General features: G+C 38.3%; 1 protein-coding gene across 3 annotated transcripts in view; it reads right to left on the bottom strand.

Annotated features, from left to right (window-relative positions):
- Positions 1-19,298, bottom strand: part of LOC311608578 (uncharacterized protein) — a 46,382-nt gene that overhangs the window by 21,073 nt on the left and 6,011 nt on the right. For 2 of the 3 annotated variants that reach the window (XM_084801117.1, XM_084801119.1), the window contains exons 5-10: positions 16,905-16,966; positions 14,786-14,822; positions 9,776-9,848; positions 8,187-8,390; positions 6,394-6,630; positions 3,509-3,757 (exon numbers count right to left, since the gene is read on the bottom strand). In XM_084801117.1, the coding sequence (XP_084657243.1) occupies positions 3,509-3,757; positions 6,394-6,630; positions 8,187-8,390; positions 9,776-9,848; positions 14,786-14,822; positions 16,905-16,966 (862 nt within the window). The remainder of the gene's footprint in view (positions 1-3,508; positions 3,758-6,393; positions 6,631-8,186; positions 8,391-9,775; positions 9,849-14,785; positions 14,823-16,904; positions 16,967-19,298) is intronic. The other variant, XM_084801118.1, reaches the window with a different exon arrangement.

Raw genomic sequence — 19,298 nt, 5'->3', positions numbered from 1 at the left:
GAGGACATCCTATTGAGACTTTAGGCGAGAGTAGCATGGAAGAATGGGGAAATAACAGGACCCACAGGGTCCTGGAAACCTACAAGAAGAACTTTATGACAGGCAGATCTGGGTCCTGGGGTCCTCCTCAAACTAAGGCACCAGCCAAGGAGAAATAAGCAGTAAACTTCGAACCCCTACCAAGACGAACACGATATTCTCCACTGTTGAGTGGAGAGTGAGATCTGATTCTCACGTGAACTCTGGTGCCCCTTTTCTGACCATGTCCCCTGGATGGGGAGGCCTGGTGGCACTCAGAAGAAGGATAGCAAGTTACCAAGAAGAGACTCAATAATCTTAGAGCATACATAGGGGGAAGAAGTCTCCCTCAATCACAGACATAGGGGAGGGGAGAAGGGGGGAAGTGGGAGGGAGGGAGGAATGGGAGGAAACAGGGGAAGGGCTAACAATCAAGATGTAATATGAATAAATTAATTAAAAAAAAAAAAAAAGAACACCCGTTCATGTTTAAAGTCTTGGAGAGATCAGATCAGGGATACAAGGCACGTTCCTTTTTTAAAATCCCTTTAAAAAATTTATTAACTTATTCTTGTTACATCTCAATGAATATCCCATCCCTTGTATCCTCCCATTCATCCCTCCGTCCCATTTTCCCCTTATTTCCCTCCCCTATGACTGTTCCTGAGGGGGATTACCTCCCCCTGTATATGCTCATAGAGTATCAAGTCTTTTCTTGGTAACCTGCTATCCTTCCTCTGAGTGCCACCAGGTCTCCCCCTCCAGGGGACATGGTCAAATATGAGGCACCAGAGTTCGTGTGAAAGTCATACCCCACTCTCCCTCAACTGTGGAGAATCTTCTGTCCATTGGCTAGATCTGGGTAGGGGTTTAAATTTTACCTCCTGTATTGTCCTTGGTTGGACAAGGCACATTCCTAAAGGTAATAATGGCTATATAGAGAAAGCCAATAGCCAACATCAAACTAAGTGGAGAGAAATTCAAGAAATATCACTAAAATCAGGGACTAGACACGGCTGCCCACTCTCTCCATATCTCTTCAATATAGTTCTTGTAGTTCTAGCTAGAGCAATAAGACAACTAAAAGAGATCAAATGATCCACATCAGAGAGGAGGAAGTCAAATTATCCCTATTCACAGATGGTATAATGATGCACTGAGTGACCCCCCAAATCCCACCAGAGAACTCCTGCAGCTGATAAACAATTTCAGCAAAGTGGCTGGCTAAAAATCAACTAGAGTGTATGTACAAAAATAAAATAGTTAAATAATAATCTATTACAGTGAGGACATAAGTTATCTTCATTTTATAGCTGATGAGTTGAGGTCCAGAAGTGTAAACTAGTTAGCTTATGTTTGATTCTTCACTGCTATAAGTCTAAGCAATACAGACCCAAAGCACACTTCTAAGGAAAACTTAATGTATCAAAGAATAGTTTGGGAAGAAGAGATATACACAATGACATAGGCCAGGCATGATGGGGCATGCCTTTAATCCCAGCACTCAGGAGGCAGAGGCAGTGAGATCAATGTGAGTTTGAGGCCAGCCTGTTCTACAAAGAGTGTATCAGGACAGCCAGGCCTATGTCACTGAGGAAACCAAAACCAAAACAGATTTTTATTGTTGTTGAATTCCATTCCCCACTCTTAATTGATATATTTATTTTGAAGATGTCTGCTTTTTTAAAAGTTCTTTATACATTCTGTATTCTATTCTTTTGTTGAATATATTGCTATAAAAGGCAGGAATGACTTATAAAAAACAACAAGAAAAAAACACAAAAAATAACTCAAAAAAAAAAAAAAAAAGGCAGTAGCCATCTTGTACACAAATGGCAAATGTGCTAAGAAAGCAATTAGGGAAACTACTCACTTTGGAATACACATAAGTAAAAAAGAGTATCTAGGAGTAACTCTAACCAAGCAAGTAAGAGACTTGTACGAAAAGAACTTCAAGTCTCTGAAGAAGGAAAGTACAGGTAATATCAGAAGATGGAAAGATCTCCCTTGTTTGTGGATCAGAATTAGCAAAGTAAAAGTGGCCATTTTACCAAAAACAATTTACAGATTCAATGCAATCCTTATCAAAATATCTACATCAATTTTAAAGATGTTGAAAGTTCAATTCTCAACTTAGTATGGAAAATCAAAAAACCTAGAGTAGCTAAAACAAGCCTGCACAACAAAAGTTCCTCCAGAGGAATCTCCATCCCTGATCTCAAGCTGTACTCTAGAGTACAGTAATTAAAACAGCATGGTATTGGCATTGCAATAGGATGGTTGATCAATGGGATCCTTCTAAAGACTCAGAAATAAATCCATCCACTTATGGGCACTTGACTTTTGACGTAGAAGCCAAAGCCACACAATGGAAAAGAGACAGCATCTTCAACAAATGGTGTTGGTCTAACTGAATGCTGAAATGTAGAAAAAAGCAAGTAGATCCATATTCATCAGTATGCACAAAATGCAAGTCCAAGTGGATTAAATACCTCAACATAAAACAGAAGACACTAAATCTGTTAGAGGAAAAAGTGGGGAATGGTCTTGACTCCTTGGCACAGGAAACAACTTCCTAAGCAGAACAGCAACAGCCCAGGCTCTACGGTCAACAAACAATATATGGGACCTCATGAGGCTGAGAAGCTTCTGTAAGGCAGAAGAGACTGTCAACAGAACAAAGTGACAGCCCAAAGACTGGGAAAAGATCTTTACCAACTCTACTTCTGACAAAGGGCTAATATCCAAAATATAAAGAACTCAAGTAATTTAACACCACCAAACCAAGTAACCCTATTAAGAAATGGGGTTCAGTGATATACAAAATTGAGCCAGTTCAGAAGGAGACGTAATCTTCAAGACATGTGGGATGAGTGTGATCAAAGGACATTGTATGAAATCCTCAATGAAATAGAAATAAGTAAGCCTAGACAGATTTTTGAAACATTTAAAGTAAATCATGATAAAGGGGGAAAGACCAACATTTTTCACTTATTTTCATACTTAACTCTTTAACTACAGAAATTTGGTATCTTTTTGTTTCCATTACCTGATTCATTGCTTTAGAGCAAATAAACCACTGCTCTTTGGAATGACTATATTTAACCGAATGCCTAATATCAAATTTCCAGTTCCTTTTTCTTTGGTTTACATACATCAAATATTAATGCAACTGTAACAAAGCCCAGTTCCCTCACTGTTGTCATTATTGTCATTCTTTTTTGAGTCAGTACTGCAATTCTCATTTGTGCTTAAACCATGAGAGGTTTAGTGTTTGTCATTTTCATAGTTTAAGTTATTTGCATATATAGCCTGGAAGATCACTCACAAGAGCATCCCTGAGACTAAGAGAACAAGTTGGTACATGGACTGGTTCCAGGCTGGGCTCTTTGGGTTTAAAACTCTCCACAGTACCTCAGAGTGATCCTCTACATCCGTATTTCCCACATTCTGAAACATAGCACTTTTCACATTAGTGGGAACTACTTACCCTTAAGTGTGTTCTTCCTCCAGAGGTACTAGGTAATGGTTCTTCTTCAGAAGCATCAGATTTAGAATTTTCAATACCTTCTTTCATCCTCTCTTCTAATCTTTCCTTCAGGTACTGGTTAAGATCTGCACACTGTGTGGCAACTAGCTGGGCCCACTTTTCTTCAGTTGATTCCTCAGATGGAAGCTGGAAATGGACAGCTGTATATTTCCTGTCACATTCAGTTTTGTCTTGGCCTTGATGTGTTTTCTGCATATAGGAAAGATAGAATATATGTTCACTTGTTTATACACCCAATTTATCTGATTTGTGGTAGGTGTCTTCAAATGACTCTTTGCTTATAATAGCCACCAGGTATTAATATGAAAAAAAGATACTACTAATCATTTAATAGTAACATGTCATTATGAATGCTTAGCTACTCACATAATAATGGCTTGTCATTAAGAAGTGAAAATATGAACACGGTTGAGCAAATTTTCTTGTTGTGTGCTGGAGCATCTTCTAGGTATATTCCAAGGAGTGGAATAGCTGGGTCTTGAGGAAGCCCTATTCCCATTTTTCTGAGATAGCACCAGATAGATTTCCAAAGTGGTTGTACTAGTTTGCATTCCCACCAGCAATGAAGGAGTGTTTCTCTCTCCCCACATCCTCGCCAGCATGTGATGTCGCTTGAATTTTTGATCGTAGCCATTCTGATGGGTGTAAGATGGAATCTCAGAGTTGTTTTGATTTGCATTTCCCTGATGATTAAGGAGGTTGAGCATTTCTTTAAGTGTTTCTCAGCCATTTGCTATTCCTCTGTTGAGAATTCTCTGTTTAGTTCCATGCCCCATTTCTCAATTGGGTTATTTGGTTTGGTGGTGTTTAATTTCTTGAGTTCTTTCCAGATCTAGCCAATGGACAGAACATTCTCCACAGTAGAGTGGAGAGTTGGATATGACTTTCTCACGTACTCTGGTGCCTCACCTTTGACCATGTTCCCTGGAGGGGGAGACCTGGTGGCACTCAGAGGATGGACAGCAGGTTACCAAGAAGAGACTTGATACCCTATGAGCATATACAGGGGGAGGAAGTCCCCCTCAGGAACAGTCATAGGGGAGGGGAGTAAGGGGAAAATGGGAGGGAGGGAAGAATGGGAGGACACAAGGGATGGGATAACCATTGAGATGTAACAAGAATAAATTAATAAAGTAAAAAAAAAAGAAGGACAGAGGTGAATAGGGAAACATTACATGGGATATCAAATTCAGAATATAACCAAGGAATGCTTTCAGTTCATGTGCTCTGGGCATGGAGAAGTAGCCCAGGAGTCAAGAGCATTGACTGCTCCTGCAGAAGATCTGGGCTTTGATTCTATTCACAGCACCCACATGGTAGCTTGCACAGTCTATAATCCCAGTCCCAGGTGTTCAGTACCATCTTCTGGCCTCCATGTGTAATATATGACATGGTATATAAACACATGCAGGCAAAAGACCAATACACATAAAGATAACTAAGAACTTAGATGGTTAAAGTTAATTTTAAAAACATGTATTGGAGGATGGGGAGATGGCTCAGCAGTTAAGAGCACTGACTGCTCTTCCAGAGGTCCTGAGTTCAAATCCCACCAACCACATGGTATCTCACAACCATCTATAATGTGTTGTGATCATACTGTATACATAATGAATAAACTTTTAAAAATTATGTGTTAAGCTGGATAATCGAAATAATTGCACAAATTTCCAGATTCACCAAATCACCAAAAATTAAACCAAACTAAGATCAACAGGCTAAATTTTGCTGTAACAAATGGGAAGATTAAAGACTATCAAAAAGGCTTCTGACTGGAGAAAAAAACCCAGCCATGCTCAGATGGTTTTACAGCTGATTTCTCCTTGACATGTAAAGACTTATAGTCAGTCCTTTTTACATTACTGAAATACCGAAAAAAAGAAGTAACAGACGAAGCCTTTCTAAATTCCTTCTGTGAATCCAAATATACACTAATACAAAAAAGCAAAAGACACAACAAAAATATTACAGAAAGGGCAAAGATAATGCAAATACAATAACTAATAATCTTAGAAAATGAATAGCGTATTTATATACCAATTACAAGTGTGCTGAGAGAGATATTGTGGAAACATCTCCATTATAAATAGTTTCAAAAAACATATCTAGAAATAAAATTACCATCCTTGTCGATGAGGCCTCATCAATGAAAGAATTGAGATACAAGGAAAAAATATGAGAACAATATTAGAAGATGCAAATATCTTACATGGTCATGGATTGACAGATTTCAACATTATGAAAAATGGCACTCTACCAGAAGTAATCTAGAGAGTCAATGCAATTTTAGTTGAAATTCCAGTGGTATCCTCAGAGAGACTGGTGAAAGAATTTTAATATTCATATAGAGGCACAAAAAAGCCTGGATACCCAACATAATACCAAGGAAAAAGAACAATACTGAGGGTGTCACCATACAGGATCCCAAGTTTTCCTATACAGCCATAGTAATAAAAGCAGCATGGTACTGACACAGAAGCTAACTCAGCCATCACTAGAATAGAATAGAGATCCTGATCATAATGCCTGCAATAAAAGCCACATGGTTTTTAACCAAGACACCAAAAATTACACATTGTTGTAAAAGTGGCACAAAGGTTAAGGGACTAATCAACCTGTCTTGAATTGTATCTGAGACCTGTTCCCCAGGCAAGACTTCATTCTTAGCACTGAAAACCACAACAAAAGCAATGGCTTGGGAAGTGACAGGCTCAAGGGAGGAAGCTAATGGTGTAGTCTTGCTAAAGGCAGATGTTGTTAAATGGCTTCCTAAATATGTGTGGTTATTACCATAGAACAGTAGTTTTCTAATTTGTGATGATTACCGTGGAGTGTGTTTCCTCTTCAGCGGTCCTAGGTAGGTGCTCTTCCACAAGAACATTATCTTCAGTATTCTTAGAGAGACCACAAACCATCTTTGTTGCTTCTTCTTTGATGGGTCGGTCTTCCCGAGTGTTCTTTTGCTCCATCAACATATCCCCACGAGTGTCCTCAGGAGGAAGTTTCGGAGGCACAGACTCTCTGTCAAGTATCTTTTTTGCTGAGTCTGGAGATGCATTCTGCTGATGAGAAGATGGATGGTTAGTGTTCTTGATATCACTGCCAAGTATTTTGCTGGTGTTTTCATTTCGGTGTATTTGTTTTCAAAATGACTTAGTTCTTCAGCGTCATGTGGTATGGGCACAGCAAAAATATTAACAAAATAGTGTTTAAGAATAAAATGTCTCTGTATATACTTAGCTACTCACAAAAGGTCTCATGGAGAAATGATAATCAATTATACCAGCCTAGAATAAAAGCAAAACCCAAGCCAAAAAAATAACAGTATGGATTGGAATAAATAAATATAGGTATACATTAAGTTTGTCAAACAATGAATTCTATGGTTTTTAGCATGTCAAAGAGATCCTTCCATTAGAAGATTTTACACAACTCTATCTGAAATGTTGAAAACTGACTTAAGACAATTGAAAACACAAGGCAGATATAGCTCTAAGAACCTGACAGGAGTCCATCACAACATCAAACTACAGATTTCAGGCCCCAGTAAGGTAGTCCTTTTCCTGAGATCTAGCCTACTGGCCATCAGTGTCACATTGCTCATAAGTGCAACCATTGAGGTTGTCTCAAAGTTGAGCACATCTTCACCTTATCAGGAAATTATACACATGAAGGCAGAAAGGGAACACAAACCAACAAAAGTACCTTGAGTATAAAAGCTGTTTCTGAAAATAAAATTTACCTTCAAGTTACCATAGAATGCAATAGTTTATGTTTGTCAATATTTCTATGCTATAGTTCTTTTTTAACCTAAAGTAAGTAAAATCCTTAAGTCTATTAGAAGTTTGAGATAAAAGTCTAATTTGGTATGAGAGGTGAAACAGAGCCTATACTGTATCCTTGACTATCATTTACACTCTTTGCCCACTAGAGCATATCAGGAAGCAGAGAACTCAGAAAGGTGCCAGAAGTGGTGATGAGCATAAGACTGATCACAAGAAATTTTATTCTGCTGGGTAGGACACATCCCAAAGACTAAAAAATCACCAAAGGCAGGAACTAAATATATAAACACAAAGTTCTCTGTTTCTCTCTCTCTCTCTCTCTCTCTCTCTCTCTCTCTCTCTCTCTCTCTCTCTCTCTCTCTCTCTCTCTCTCTCTGTGTGTGTGTGTGTGTGCGTGTTAATGTTAAAATGTTTTTAGAGAGAGTGTAAATCAGAGGTCCATGAGATGCATAAGTGGATAAAGGCACTTGTCAACAAGATCGACAACCCAAATTTGGTTGACATGGTGTGAAGAGAGAACTGATTTGTAAGTCATCCTTTTTACCTCCACATTTCAGCTGTATCTATGTGTGACTGTGTATGTATGTATGTATGTATGTATGTATGTATGTATGTGTGTATGTATATATAACATAAGCATATTTATTTCCGTGGAACTACTCTAGGAATCTCTATTATGTATTCCCTGTATTTTCATGACAACTGGTTTGTTTTAACGAGGTGCAGAGCATGTTGAGGTTGGGCTACACACTTCTGAGTCCATCACGCACACACACACTCACACACACACACATACACACACAAATATGTACTTTTGAATGAGTGGTAATTACCTTTATGGGTGTTTGTCCTTCAGAGGGAATAGGTAGAGGTTCTTTCTGGGGACAAACATTAGCTGAATATGTTCCAAAAAGGTTTTTAAATCTTTTCTTTATACTTCTTCTGGATAGCTTGCTGTGATGTGAAAATGTTGATGGAGGTTTCACAGACACACACTCACTGCTGTTTGTCTTCATTTCTGGGTCTTCAGATATTTTCTGTAGTGGAAAAATAGAGAATTAACTTTTTTGTTTTGTTCTGAAATTAACTTATTTGTGACAGGTAGGGGGCATGATTTCCAAGCTACTTTATTTTTTAGTAGTCATGGGGTATGGACAATAGACTAGTAAAGAAAAAGTTAACAGTGAAGTCTTCAAATATGCTTATCTATTCACATATTACTAGAACATCAATCATTACAAAGTAAAAATATTTACACTAGCTTCGAATTGAAGAAAATGATGAACTTAGAATCTTGGCCTTGTCATTGTGGTTTGGACTAAACTTATGCTTTAACATTTCTAGACCATCTATAAGATTGATTATTAATATTAGTAGCCACACTTTCATCAATCTTTGTCTCCTTTCATGTGAAAGTGAACATTATTTTCCATTTCTTTTTTCCTTTAAATAATAAACACTGAACTAATTACTAGTAAAATCCTTATCATAGCACCTGGGAAACTGCTTTAGTAACCTATTTGTCCCCTAGTCACACTCAAACATCATGACAACAGAACTTACAGTTTATACACACACTCACTTTCAGGATCCAGGAACACACCTCTAGCAGTTCATGGTTATGAAGTAGCTTTGAAATGAATATGTACTTTCTAAACAAAATTCTTCTAATATTTCTAATCCTAGGATGAGGCACAAGTGGTTTCAGCATATGTTTTTTTAATGGAAATCATATTAAAAATTAAAATGTTACTCTGTAGTATGAATCATCCCTTCCAAAATAGATGACTAATTGGAGAAAACCCACATAGTGTTTAAATGGATGAGGAATTTTAAATGTAATCTTAGTGGAATCAAATAGAAAACATAGTGCAAGCTCTTCATAATGCAAATGTTGATGGACAGACAACAAATGGCTGAAGATGCACAGTTTCTTTTTAGTCTAAATACAGAGGCCAAGAAGGAAACAGAGGACATGCTCTTGTCATGTAATCCTTACATTGGAGTGCCCAAGGCAAGATACAACCTACCTGTGTTTATGCTGGTTGTAGAAGCACCTGAGAAATTCTTGACTCACTAAAAGAACTGGACCCATAAAATATATTCAGGTCTATTATCAAGTCATGTTTCAATATCATACTAATGTGAATTTATACAGGCAAAGCATCCTCAGCCAGACATCAAATATATTCAATGAAAAAATAGCTGTGCTCAATCTTCCATTCACTATGTGTTTTCACTCCATTCTCTTATTTGGCTACACTACCTTCAAGGACTTACTGCTCACTTGGAATTTACCCAAAGTTCCACATCTATAAAACGGTTTCCTCTGAACAACTTTCCACACAAAATTGAGAGAGGTACACTTCTTTGTATTCTAACAAATTTATAAGAAAAAATATTTCACAAATGAGTATTTTACCTCGAGAGCAGAAATACTGTCACTGTCCTCTCTTGTAGGCCCAGGAACATCAGGGTCAGGTTTGTCAGTGATCCTTTAGAATAAAAATGTTCAGTAATGGGTGGGTTTGTTTATTTCAGAAACTCTGGTGAAATATCTATTACCTATATATTAAGTGACATATCTGCCTTTATGTAATCCAAAGCCACCAGATCCTTTTAAAGATTTTGGTTGTCTTTGTGAGCTTAACATTTCTCAATCTATAAAACATTCAAGAAAGACTAATTCACAGTTCTACTTTCTTAAAAAGTCAGCAGCTTTAGAAGTGGCTAAGACAATAAGAGTGCATGCTGGCCACACTCAATGACCTAAGCTTGAATTCTCACCCTACACGGAAAAAACCTGAACTTGCATTTGTAACCTAAGTACTGTGGGTGGAAGAGACAGAGCAAGGTGGTGGCTTGTTGAATTCAAGTCTAACTCCAGGTTCAGTGAGACATCCTACATAAACTGGACAGTGTAGAGAGGGATAGAATAAGACCCCAACATTCTCCTCTTCCCTTCAAACTTGCACACAGGAACAGGCAGAGCACGTGCTCACACACTCACACACAGACACACAAACAGAGAGAGAGAGAGAGAGAGAGAGAGAGAGAGAGAGAGAGGAAGGGAGAGAGAGAGAGGAAGGGAGAGAGAGAGAGATGGAGAGATCAGTAGCAAGTACATTCTTTTGCTATCTGAATTGAAATAAATCCACTGCCTAAAACAAGTAGAAAATTGGGTATATCTTTCTCCAATGGCTAATTGAAGTTAAAGACAAAGCATTGTATATCCTTTCTATTATCCACACCTGTGTAAAGTTTGAGTTATTTATGTAAGTACCGCAAGCAGCACATCTGGTACAAAGACTGCTTCAAGGGATCTCTCTCTCTCTCTCTCTCTCTCTCTCTCTCTCTCTCTCTCTCTCTGTCTCTTTCTCTCTGTGTCTCTGTCTCTCTGTCTCTGTCCCTCTATCTCTCTCTGTCTCTCTGTCTCTCTATCTGTCTGTCTGTGTTTCTGTCTGTCTGTCTGTCTGTCTGTCTGTCTGTCTCTCTCTCTCCCCCCCCCTCGTGTGTGTGTGTTTGTGTGTGTGTGTTTGTGTGTGTGTATGTTTGTAGAACAGTGGATATCAGTGTTCTTCCTCCTTGGATGCTGTCCACCACATAAGAGTGTGTCACTGAAATAAGAGACAAATATGTCCTTCAAAGTTGTTTTTTCAGCAAGCCTTAAACTGACAATGAAAATTCTGCCTCCTCAGTCATGTGCATGTGCACGTACAATCATGCCTGGATTTTATGTGTGCTGTGGCATCAAACTCAGTAGCTCCCATTTACAGACACTGCACTTCATTAACAGCTCTCTCCTCAACCCCAAACTGCTACTTTTTAATGTATACCTTGACATTTTCAGTTCCTCCAATTAGGCAGTCTAAACAGAAAAAGCATTTTCAGGACTCTGTTCAACTAACGATTTTAATGTCTTGTGATTATTGATTATTTCCAGATATGAATTTTAATATGGTCACTGCCAAAACTGTCAATGCCCTATTTTTGACTTTCCTAAAACCCACACTACTAATCACACTAACATTCTTCAATCCCCACTATTCGCTGTAAACTCATTCCCATCTCCTTTTGCTAGGTTCATTCGATAAGTCTTCACTCATCCTCTTCCATGGGCCTTGCTACTATGGTCTTCCATTTTATTACTAAACACTCACTACCACTGTTACAACAAATTCCATTTCTGACACTTGCTGTATTGACATGTTTCTTTCATGTGTTTGAAATTCAGGGCCCCTCAACAGAACAATTATTTTGGCAGGAAGCTAAACAGAGTAAGGATGAACAGTTGCTTTGCTGCATTTCTAAGTGTCCTTAAAATCTTGACATAGTGGATGTTTGTAATATGTCTACAAAAGAACATGAACACTTATGCTTTTACAAATGAAAATAAAATGAAGAAAAAATGTTAAAAATGAGATATAGTCCTAGAAAAAGAATTTTACTAGGATATGAATAATTATCAATTACAAACATTCTTTAAGACAGGAGTTAGTACTGGAAGACTTTAATAAAGCACTAGAAGGAAAATCAAGTATATCCGAGTGACTTTGAAGGCATCCTGGGTGGCAAAACAAATACTAGGCCATCCAAGGATATTCAGGGTATCCTCCCCTATCTCTTCCTCTCTCCATTCCCTTCCTTTCTTCCCTCCCCCTCACCCTCTCCATTTCTCCCCCTTTCTCTCCCTCACCGCCTCCTCTCTGTCTTTCCTAAAACCAAATAAACCCAAAGAACCCTCTAAGCAAATGCTAGCTAATATTCATAGGCCATGATCTGCATGTTTATACTCTTCATTCATCTACAAAGATCATCTGACTCTGTTTCTGTTAAGCTATCAATGTCTACCACATATGGGAGATGACTTCAAACTTCAGTGATAAAAATGAGGTAGGAAATACAAGTGGAGTTGCCAAAATTACTCACATAGGATGATGGGTATATAATCTAGCTCCTGGGAAAAATGTATATGTGAGGCCAATCATACATCTTAAGGTTCTGAATTGATATGAGGTGGATTTGCACCTTTGACCTACAGCCAGTAAATACATGTCATGGATCAATCGGTACAGAAGAGAAGGAGATCCATTGTAGAGACAGGATCGTGGGATAAATATTCACACTCTTGAGGTAAGTTTTCTAACTAGTTCTAACGAAGTTGTAACAACCTACAACTTTGGCAAAGTGGCTGTGGTTTCTCTAAGACACAGAAAGACTTGGCCTTCCAGTAAACCAGGTAGGTTGCTCTAAAATGTTCATCTCTCATCTATGTATCTATCTACCTTTCTATCTATCTACGCATCTTCACATGGACACAATCATTCAGTCTCATCCCTAGAAGAGCAGCAATGGATCGTTGCCTGCATACTGCGCACACCCCCCCCCTGCCCATATCTTCTATTGGTAACATATACCATCCTTCCTACTATCCTATCGCTCCATCATTACATTCCAGCCTGTAACATCATCAGTCATTTCCTGTGGGGAAACCAGCTGAGCTGTCCAGTAAAACAAGCAATACACAGCCCTCACACTTTACACAAATCTAGAGAGCAAAGAGAAACTAGGGAACAAAGCATGCACCCAACATCGACAAACCCACAAACTCACACATAGATATATACTCATCCCAACCCCAGATGCCTAGTTGGCAGTGTAAGAACATAATCAATAACATCCAGAGTAAAATGTCTTCACAACAGACCTTCCATGCTACCACAACAGGTGCTGAATATTCCAACAACACTGAAGCACAAGGAAAGACCTTGAACCCAAATATATAAAGATGATAGAGGTCCTTAAAGAGGGCATGAATTAATCCCTTAAAGAAATCCAGGAAAACACAAACAATTTGAAAAGATGAATAATTAATTCCCTTAAAATGTCAGCAGCCAGAAAAAACCAGGTAATTTGTTTTCCAACAGGTTGGCTATGTTCAGTGACTCTTTTCTTTCAATTTTAAAAAAGATTTTATACCATAATGAAATAACTGAACAAAAGCACACACACACACACACACACACACACACACAGAGAGAGAGAGAGAGAGAGAGAGAGAGAGAGAGAGAGAGAGAGAGAGAGAGAGAGAGAGAAGTGCGTCTTTTCCAGCCCTGTTAGCTACAGTAACTGATGGTTTCATATGCATGTGCTCAAGACAATTAGTATCCTGACTCCACTCATTGCTCTGTACCCCTAGATGCCAAAGGACAATCTCTGTCATGATACTTTGTTGGTATTTTCCCTTACAAGAGATTGAAATCTAGACCATAGAATGGATACTTGCTTTTAATAGCACACTTAATTTCGCAGCTTGTTTTTGTATTTGTTCAAACTCTTCCTTGGTATCCCATTGAATGCAGAAACCACAATCTGGCTGTTTCTTTGCTAAACAAGTCTTTCTACTATGATGTAACAATACCATGAAAAGACAAGAATAAAACTTAGTGGGTAAGTTTGGTTATTTCCTCTGGAACTGTAGAATTCCAAGTAGGATTTAACATGTGGTTGTGGCAAGGTGTGCCTTTGAACATTAGTAGCTACCAGAGAATTATGGATCTTCACTTTGGGCACTAGTTGTGATGATTTAGGGATCTTTTATCTTGGAATAAATCAGCTATTTAATAATGTATCTAAACATTTTATTGCTACAAGCCCCATTAAAGACTATAAAATAAACTGTCCTCTATTATGGTGCTAATTCACTATAAAGAGGGTGGAATTGACTTGAAACATAACTTTCAATATTCTACCTGACCAGTGTCTGAGCTTACAGATCATGGAGAGAAATGGGACTTCATGTCTATGTTAACGTCCAAATAGCATGTAAGAAAACCCCCAGTATACAGAGATAACTATGTCACGTTGCAATTTGTGTCTCTTCCATTAAGATAGGGAATTGACTGAGGGGATGATTCATGATTGGAGTGTTTCTGGTATAAAGATGAGGTGTAGGGGTTACACCACTTATAAACATGTGCTGCATATGATACAAAGGGAATTTGAGTGTAAAGTTGTTGTCAAAGAAGAAAAGCAAAATTCAGCTGCCTGGGATATTGTCTGATAACTCAGCGTGTTCCCAGGTCATGCATGCTCTCAGTAGTCACCTCAAAATGTAACTATGAATGAAAGAGTAGATCCACACCCTGTAAGGAGAGTCGGTTTGACATTAATAACTGTAACACTAGAGGGGTGCTATTCCACAGCGGAGAGTTAGTGCTTCAGAAATCATAGCTGAAAAGAAAATTCATGTTTATACAAACAAAAAGGAACAAGTTTTTAGTCTAAAATTGTATCACATAAGAGTGTGGGATATTAAGCCAGGATTAAGTATATGATACAGTATTTATCTGAGAACACATCCAACAACAATTGGCTTCTTATCTGTCAATTTCCTTCATGTTAATGTATTGTTAAATTAATTAAATCTTACCTTCTGATGGTCTTTGGATCAGTACTGCAGTGCACTTCTAAAAATAAAGCCAAAATGCATTTCATTATAACTAGGGAACTGTATGTATAAGTGATCAGACTCATTGCTTGTTGGTATCAATTCATTTGTTTCAAATCTGGTGATGATTATAGGGTAAGTAGTTTTTAGCCAATTAATTCATGGAAAACAGTTACATTCTCTCTATATTTCAATCCAAAGACAGAGAAATCTAAAAAGCACTAATGTTTAAAAATAAACTTCTATACAGGGCCTTGTGAAATTAAACACTCAGCTAAAGTGACATCATAACCAGAACCAGGATCCCAAATTGACTGTGTAACAAAGTAGCTTCTTGGGGTGGTTGCTTGTCTCTGGGTTAATAGTACCAGAAAGAATTCTAGATTTGGCACCATGATGAACATCTTTAATCACAGCACTAGGAAGTCAGCAGAGGCTGGTGGATCTCGGCGATTTCCAGGACATCCAGTAGTACATAACAGAGAAAAAGTTGTCATACACCAAAAGACCTAAAAAGAGAAAATCTTAGACCATATAATCTTTTTTACCCTTCAGAAAAACAAATATGCTTGTTCAGCCATTTAGTTGAAATTGTTCAGTTATGGTGGAAATCTCTAGCATAGGAAGCTAAATGTAAGGTGATTGTCATTTGCAGCACGTTGAAGCATAACAGTCAGAAACAGACCATGGACAACAGTCTCTACAAAAAGACTAGAGAGAGAACAATGTGCTTAATCTCCTCATGCTCTTTGGGGAAGAACACCCTTAGTTCCAGCTCTGGTCCCAATTTTATGTGCAGCTTCAAACATGCCCACGACAATGTCCATCATCTCTCATGGAAAGCATTACTCAACATATTCCTCCATTGGTAGTTATGCATCCTGAGCTATACCTCACAGTTAGAGAGCAACTAAGAAGCATCTATGGTAATTGCGTAGTACATTTCATGGGCCACTTTCTTACATGCAATTAATTTACAAATTTACAAGCATAAATTCTGAGCTCATCAAGTTTTCACTGTATACCAACAGTTTCTTTTCCATAAATGAAAATTATTGTTTATTCTTGTTTCAGGAAAACTTGCTGTACCTTCTTAAACCTCCCATGATGCAGGAAGGCTATATTTTCCACTAACAAGTGTGCTGGGATTGTAGCTCAGAGAAAAAGTCTGTGTTTGTCACCATCATCAGATGGCTCAGTCTGTCCTCATCTTCACACAAGCAAAACAGGAAAATTTATAATGATGTCATATATTAAAGTTACCTGTGTACCATTACCTTGATGATTTACATCTTATCGCTAATGGGAAGACATGTATTTGGATTCAATCTCTAGTGTGGTCACCAATGGCAAGTTAGGTATTAAAAGATGCTATGATGATGAATTCTGAAAGTACAAACTCTGCAGCGTGCTCTTTCCCCTGACACACTGACCACCGGACTCAATGGTTGTGTAATAAGTGCTTTGAAATACAGAATATTGTTGTCTCAATTCTCCTCTTCATGTCCAAAACTTTTCTGGAAAATGTTAACCCATGTCTTCCATCACCCACTGATCTAATTATCAAAGACTAAAGGGAATAGTTCTAAAACAATAACCACTGGAATGTGCATGTCTATAATGTTAACAAAACTCAATGATCATCACCTTGGAAACAGACTAAACCAAAGAAAGAAAAGAAGTGATTGAATATATACTCTTATTTGTAAAATAATTGCATTTTAGTGATACTCAACTCCATAATCATCTGCTGTACAAAGTACAAGGCATTTGCTATAAAAATGGAAAGAACACCCAGTTTTATTAACAGTTCAATTTGCTACTATGTAATCCAGCCAGGTGAAGAAACTTTCTTATTCATAAAAAGACAGTACATACATCAGCATCAAAATAAAATGTGCAACATTTTGACAGCATATTTTCAGAGTTGAAAGTGCTTATTCTGACTTTCTAGAATCTGAGAAAATAAAGATGAAAACAGAAATTACTGCATTCACACTTGATTTCTTGAACTCCATTTGTGGTACTAAAATTTTTGCTATGTTTTATTTTATTTAGGGTAGGTAGGAACAGATAGAGCACTTCACTGTAGAAATCTTACCTTCGTTGTAGCTCACATGTGTTTCAGTCCGTGGCTCTGGCTGGTTGGAAGATGTTCCTTCACTGTGACATATGTTAAAAATGGTCATTAGTTTACTCTCCATATGAAAAGCATTTAGCATGTGTTCCAAATTCTCTATTTTTGAGTGTCTATCTGAAACAGGATCTCACTTTGTAACCAACTGGCCTGAAACCCAGAATGTGAACCATGTGAACTCAGAGATACACATGCCCTTTGCCCCTTGAGTTCTGGGATTAAAGGCATAAGCCAATACATGGCACAAACTCCTTGGAATTCAATTTTTGACCAGCTGATTATGATTGATGACTACTATCCCTACGTTTTTCTTCATGGAAATTGATGAAAATGTGCTTCTGGATGAAAAAGCATCCCTTCCTCCCACACACATAGAAAAATGATAGTGATTTTTATATGTTTTGTTCTAGAGGCTTCAGTAGTGTTATATTTATGTGTTCATAGATGTAGCTCTGTTTCCTTCATCTGCCCATGTCCCTAGGACACCGACGCCCCATATCTGTCCTGACACTTTGCAGGCATATCACTTAGCACAGGGCTTTCTACAAAGAGGGTGGTTCCCTACATCATGACTTGATTCCTGCTCTAAGCATTCTCCTGCCTGCATGCTCAGGAGACACCACATTTTTGGTAACTTCAAGCTGTTTCTTAACAGTTCATGCATGAATGAATGCTGAACCTACTACAGGGCTGTTTCTATGTCAACATGCATTTCTGTGTGGTGCTGAGCCTGTATAACTCACACGAGGCCTAGAGCTGAAGGAAAGCAATGCTTTCTCCTTGGCTACATTCTTCCCTGGACTAAGTACAGAGGAATTTTAATTCAGAACGTGGCTATTCATGGGCCGTGTGATCCAGCTAGAATTCAAACACTCCTTTAATCCAGGAGATAGAGGCAAGTAGATCTGTGTTCATGGACAGCCTGGTATAGAGCAAGATACAGGTAAAGAAAAGCATGTCTGGGCATGGTGGTCCATGCCTTTAATGCCAGATAATAAAGGTAAAGATTCTTGGTAGAAGGAAGGACCTATGTTTGAAACTGATGTATATTTGAGTGGCAAGAAACACAGTGATGAATCAGAGAAAGATTTGACAGAATAGAATATGCCTGAATCCCACGAGAAGAGAGAGGAAAGGGAAGCTAGTTAAGTAGCAATACGGAGAAGATGCGGCTGCAGATGAACACAGATATGTGCATTATTTAGATTCAGGGGTTAATGCAAAGTTTCTGCACTGAGAAGCTTTAGTTCCATTATAACAGCCATATGTTCTCCATCACTTACTTAGTTTAGGCTAAAACCATTCATGTTGGCATGATGGCTCAGTAGGGAAGGCAGCTTGCTGCTCTTGAAGAGAACTCAACTTTGGTTCCATTTTAAGTTCCCAGCACATAGGATGGGCAGCACATTAATACCTGTAACTCTAGAATAGATCATATCCTCCTCCTGGCCTACTCAAAGCACATGCTTGCAGACGTCCACATACACTCAAACATCAAAATTTAAAAATAAATGAAGCTTTTTAATAGCAGGGGATTTTGACTCTTCCCCGAGTGAAGCTTCACTGTGATGTAGTAAGAAAGGGATAATTATTTTGATATTCACAGGAAAAGTGTTCGTCAAATGTTTTGGCATGCTCCTTTTTGCATTCCTAATATAACTCTCATTAGAGATATTTACAAATAACTTACTCTATGCTCTGACACTTAATTATGAGTCTGATGCTTCCTCTCAAGACATGTGCTGGGTAGAAAGGGAAATCAATCCTTGCCTTTAAACATCAGTTGGCCAGCACTGACACAGAACAGCATGATTATAGCACAATGCAAGTGGTATTGTGTTGTTACTTACCTGTTTGCAAGTAAATGCCAAGACCTTACCATATGTGGCTGTGTGGTGTTGAGTCACATCTTGTTCCAGAACGCATGGAAGGGGAACATAGTCTCTCAGTTTCCAGTCTTTCCTGGCTATGGCTAAGCTCCAGATTCCGGGGGATAGAGTTGGTAAACTCTGAAGCAATCGCTCCTCTTGCTTCCATGTTGGGCTTCAGGCCTGTTATGGAATCCTGCTCTACAGAACCATTTCCAAAGGACACTGCTGATGAGATCCCCAATGCAGTGATTGAACTTGAATCTCAGGTCTTTGTATTCACCATGGAAAATTGTCCCTAATATTAGATGCTTACTAACGTTGGGTACATGTCTAACTAGCACAATGTCAAACAATTCAGAGAGGACAGAAACAAGAAAAAAAATACCATGGAGTTGGTGCACCTATAATTGTGATGATGGTTTGTGTCATAGAAAACAATAATATGTGACTATACAATAACCCTTAAAGCAATGAGTGGCCCAAAGTA

This window comes from Acomys minous (genome assembly GCF_964271855.1).
Source record: "Acomys minous genome assembly, chromosome: 11".
In the NCBI taxonomy this organism is placed as follows: domain Eukaryota; kingdom Metazoa; phylum Chordata; class Mammalia; order Rodentia; family Muridae; genus Acomys; species Acomys minous.
The sequence above is the reverse complement of the archived record's forward strand: the minus strand, read 5'-3'. Positions and strand labels throughout refer to the sequence as shown.